This window comes from Chaetodon trifascialis, chromosome 12, assembly GCF_039877785.1.
Source record: "Chaetodon trifascialis isolate fChaTrf1 chromosome 12, fChaTrf1.hap1, whole genome shotgun sequence".
Classification (NCBI taxonomy): Eukaryota; Metazoa; Chordata; class Actinopteri; order Chaetodontiformes; family Chaetodontidae; genus Chaetodon; species Chaetodon trifascialis.
The window spans coordinates 19,273,896-19,279,327 of record NC_092067.1 but is presented as its reverse complement, the minus strand read 5'-3'; the positions used below and the strand labels follow the sequence as shown (position 1 = coordinate 19,279,327).

The following is a 5,432-nucleotide window of genomic DNA, read 5'->3' as shown; positions in this document are numbered from 1 at the left end:
TCCCCCAAGGTTCAGTTCTCGGCCCTCTCCTCTTCATCATGTACCTGTTTCCTCTTGGTCACATAATTCACCAATATTATCTCCAGTTCCACTGCTTCACCGATGACATCCAGCCCCTCATCTCCACCAAGACAGTGTCCGCTGCCGCTCTAAGTCCACTCACAACATCACCCTAAATATCGACGTCTCCACAGTATCCACCTCCCATCACATCCGAAATCTTGGCATCATCGTCAGCCAAACCTTCTCCTTCGACCAGCACGTGAAACACATCACCAAAACAGCCTTCTTTCACCTCAAAAACATTGCACGCCTCCATCCATCCCTCTCCTCCACAGCTGCAGAAATCCTCATCCACGCCTTCATCACCTCTCGTCTGGACTACTGCAACAGTGTCCTCTATGGTTCATCTTCAAAAATTCTGAATAAGCTCCAATACATCCAAGTCAAAATGTCTTATCTTAGCCACACCACATGACAGAAACCCAATATAATACAATAAACAAATAGACACAAGCCACCCAAACATTTTCCAACAAGTTCCTGAATAGTCGAGCATCAGCCAGACCCTAAAGTTCAATCAGAGAGAAGGGAAAGAAAAACAAGCAACAATAACAATCGACAATGAAAAAAAAAAAATAATTCAAGGAATTTAATTATTGAATTGTGCAATGAGGAGGAGACGCCACTAATAGACAGAAACATAAAACACTTTATTGCCTGTCTCAATGTGCCCTCCTGGACTCGTTTGGCATGTATATGTATATATGTCAAACTAATATTTTCAGTGTAATTTATTCTATTAATTAATATAAATATATCAGTATTATCAGTCTTTTTTAAATATTTCTCCAGACTCCAGTGTTTTTCTCTGCTGTCTTTGGAAAATGTTTAATAGTGACAAAACAGATTCATCATCCTTTTTTTTTCTGCTAATCAATTCAAATCCATTATTGATTACTGGAGCGCGCCTCTGGCCACGCGCCCCTCTCCCCCAGGTGCGGGGAACAGCTGTGTGAAGACAACCAAAAAGAGGCATGCAAGTTCCTGTGATGACCTTCAGATTAAAGGTTTGGATGATCGCTTTACGTCGAGGTTGGTGTGAAATGATGGAAAACACGTCAGAAATAATGCGGAGAATAGAAATTCACTTGCGGCTGTTGTTAAAGTATAAAATTGGTGTCCGTACATTCTCTTGATATGCCTCACTGTCCGCGCTAATATTTCATGCTCGTATTTTGAAAGACGAATTCAGCGCGTTTCCGGTGTCGTCGTGTCAGAGGTCTCCTAGCTTGATGCAGGGGTGCTGTCGACAGCCTGCAGCCTCTCAAGATAAAGCAGAGTCATTTATCCCGGCTTTTCTAATCGTTCCGGAAGATGGTGGCTAAGCAGAGGATCCGCATGGCCAACGAGAAACACAGCAAGAACATCACGCAGAGAGGAAACGTGGCCAAGACGCTGGTGAGCCGTGAAATGACAGCGAGTCCCAGCATGACATTAGCCCAGATAGGTGACGTTCACTCCGGCATGAATACAGCAGCGTGATGATGATGATGATGATGATGATGATGGTGGTGATGATGGTGGTGGTGGTGCCAGCTGGTCGTCAAGCGCGTGCTGCTCATCACTGACATGTCACACAGCAGCATCTTGAAAGCACCGTGTGGTGGATGTCATCAATAAAGCGTTGTGATCAATAACATGTCACGTATTCAGGCTGGATGCGCGTTACAGCCCCGCAGGGTAACTTCACGTTACTTTGGAGTACAACAGTAAAATGAGCAGTGCATTACAGCTGCAACCATTAATTGATTAGTTGTTATTAATTGATTAACCGAGTATTTTCAAAAGAAAAAAATCAAAATTCTCTGATTTTAGCTTCTTAAATGGGAGTATTTTCGGATTTTATTTACTCTAACGTAATATCTTTGGGTTGTGGTCAAAAAAAGATATTTGGGGACGTATTTTGGGCTTTGGAAACACTGATCAACATTTTCATTTTATAGACCAAACAGCTAATTAATCCAGAAAATAATCGACAGATTAATCAAGAATGAAATTTATTGTTACTAAATAGGAAATAAGTAATATCTTACAGAATATGTAAAAAAAAAATGTGCACGATACTACAATATCAATCAACCATAAATAATACACAATCTGGAAATTGTTGATGAAAATATATAAACTGTAAAGTTCGGAAACTATTTTGATAATCAGTTGTTTTATCAAAAATGCAACGACAACAAAAAAATCAGCCTCTCAGATTTGAGTATTTGATTCTTCTATCAAATATTTTTATGATATCAAATTGGATTCATGGCTTTTAGACAAAAACAGTGGTGTAGCAATAACACACTTTGAAAATACTCCACTGCAAGTAAAAATACTGCATTCAAAACCTTACTTAAGTCAAAGTATGTGAGTTAAAAGTTACTTTATATATCAAAAATAAATGTTAAAAGATGTTCCCTGTCAGTGTTTTGCTACTATATCTGATGTTTTTAGATTAATATTACTGCTGCTTGTGTGTTTTGCTGTCGATGTTTAGGGTTGAGCTTGTTTTAACTGCTTTATATCTACAGTCATGCATCATATTCTGTCAGATCATCTTATGTTTGTGTCACAGCTGCTCTGTATCAGTCAGCTCCTCCTGAGCTCAGACAAGCAGCTGTTTGCAGCTTTGTGACTGTGTGTTCCAGCGAATCCAAGAGGGTTTTTAAAGGCTTTATCTTAAGAAGGAGGAGAGTTTTCTCCACCCATGAAGGAACATTTTGTCCTTCAGTTTATCGTCACGTTTAGAGATACGTGGTTTTCACTGCACAGGGAGGGTGTGAAAAAATGTAATCTGAAAAGTAACTAAAGCTGTCAGACACATCGTGAAGTAAAAAGTATATTTGCCTCTGAGATGTCGTGAAGTAGATAAATACATTTGCGTAAAATGGGAATACTCACGTACAAGTGCAGCCAGTGCTGAAGCATTTGGCCGATTGATGGTCTCTCTGTGGAACATGAGAACCATCTTCCTTCTGACTATTTTTAATTTATGCACTTTTAAAGCTGACATCATTGAGTTAAATCATAACTCCTCTTAATGTGCGACTGGAAAGAGCTTTTGCACTCACTCTGCTGTAATATTTCATCACCACACACTCAGTATCCTTTTTTTTTTTTGCTATAAAAAACTCTAAAACTGCCTCATAGTACAAGCAATTAGCTTTAAGAGTAATGAATTAGCAAGACTTTAATAAGCTTTTCAGTCCTTCGAAACTCACCAACAACCCAAAAATCCCAGTGTGACAGTTTATTCATGATACATTTAAAACAAATAATCAACAGACTAAATGATTATGGAAAAAATGATTCATTGAACCCCTGGTCTTAGCCCTGTCGTCATATAAATGCTCGATAGTGTTTTCTTTTAAACAAAAACTGTATATTTATTCAAATATTTCTCTTAAATGTAGTAAAGATCATTTTTCTCTCATGTTTTATGCCACTGGCCCTCCAACACACACACATGCACTCAGTAAAGATCTTTGTAATTAGGGCCCCACAGGGGACGGCTGAAGTGGACTTTGGAGATAATATTGACGTGAATGAGACTTATGGCCAGAGTAGTACGTAACAAGCTTACGCTGCAGTGTTTCACCACAGAGATATGAGTCCAGCTTTGTCATGTATGTTGTGGTGCAGTGACTTTGCACAGTGTTTCCCTCCTCACCGTCCTCTGTATGGCTTCAGTAGTAGCATGAAGGTCGAATATGGAGGCTGCTCAGGCTCCTTTTTCACTCTTTGCATGAAGAAAACAACCGCAGCAACCATCAGTGGATCGCTGATGTGACGGCCTCATGTCACATGACCTGAGCTGCTGATGGGTTCTCCCCAAATCAGTCTAGACTGATGACTCGTGCTCTTCCACTGATCTTTTCCACACGAGCCACAATCTGAAAAACACCAACTCAGCAACTCTCAGTGTGTAATGACACACTTGGGTTTGTTCAGGGCAGCCACAGAGTTGTTATTGTGTACACTTTGACGAGCAACATCACCGTCTCGTCTCACGAACTATGATAAACAAGATCATCTGTGGTGGCAGGTTTAAGGCGAAAGAGTAACAGAGCAAAAACAACACGTCCTGAGCGCTGTTAGAAAAGAGAAACCTCTTTGTAAGTTTAACCACGTTCAACCAGTTTTACTTTCACCCTGCAGCATCTGTCACTTTTCTGTTGTAGCAGCAATGCTAATGTACTGTGTGTGTGTATGTGTGTATGTGTGTTTGTCTTCCCATAGCGACCACAAGAGGAGAAGTATCCTGTGGGTCCCTGGCTGCTCGCCCTCTTTGTATTTGTTGTGTGTGGATCAGGTACACACCTTTTATACCGACACAAGAAAGTCTGTGTTTGCATGATGTTTTTGTCTTTGTTGACGGCAAAGGACTGTAGCTAATATAAGTAGTCAAATACAATAATAAGCTAATGTAGCTAATTTGATACTTTATTACACTAATGTGGCAGCATGCTAATTGTTTATATACTCAATTATATTACATACATATATATATATTACTATTACAGCACTATACACTTAGTTATATTTGCTAACAGTTGCTGTTATTCTGTTTATACACTTGGTTATACTAACTGAGTTATATTTTATATACTTTATATAGTTATATTTTTTAAAAACATTCTTTTCTCTTAGTTTTATTCTTCTTTATTGTATATATTTTAGGTTATGTTTATGTTAAACCTGCTGCTGCAACAAAAGAATTTCCCAAATTGGGATCAATAAAGTCTTAGTCTAATGTAACAATAAATAATACACCTTATGCATTTTTAAAGTCATGAGTTTATTTTTTTCACGAAACAAAAATTAAACAGACGTGGTCTGTTGCTCTCAGCCATATTTCAGATCATCCAGAGTATCCGTATGGGGATGTGATCCAGAAAGAGCCTTCGGACTCCCCCCACCCCCACCCTCACCCCCAATGCCCTCACTGAGCCTGGCTAGCCTGCACACCCCCGACCCCTTCCAGAGGCCCAGAGACTGACGCCAAAGCTTTGGATCCAGCAGATCTCAGAGAGGAAACCTTCCCCAGCCTCCACCTCCTCCTCCACCAGCCCCTCCTCGGGACACCCCCCCTCGATCAGCGTTTACAGTGTTGCAGTCTGTGGTACTGACAGCTTTTCTATGAACAGTCTAAAACCACGCTGGCTGGAGAACATGTGTGTCTCATTACTCACTTGGCACCTCTGTGTGTGTGTGTGTGTGTGTGCGTGTGTGTATGTGTGTGTGTGAAGTGTTAATCTATGAGTGTGTGCGACCAGTGATTCCTGCTGACAATGTGCCATATCTGTCTGTTCAAGTATTTGTCTGTGTTATGTGAGAAGAATCTTTTTTCAAATAAATGTCAAGCATTTAGAAGCGCC

General features: G+C 40.1%; 1 protein-coding gene across 1 annotated transcript; it reads left to right on the top strand.

The window, feature by feature from the left end:
* Positions 1 to 1,278: 1,278 nt before the first annotated feature.
* serp2 (stress-associated endoplasmic reticulum protein family member 2) lies at positions 1,279 to 5,432 on the top strand. Its single transcript, XM_070976228.1, has 3 exons — positions 1,279 to 1,461; positions 4,294 to 4,366; positions 4,904 to 5,432. The coding sequence occupies exons 1-3, from the start codon at positions 1,378 to 1,380 to the stop codon at positions 4,942 to 4,944; spliced, it is 198 nt and encodes a 65-aa protein (XP_070832329.1). The 5' UTR covers positions 1,279 to 1,377; the 3' UTR covers positions 4,945 to 5,432.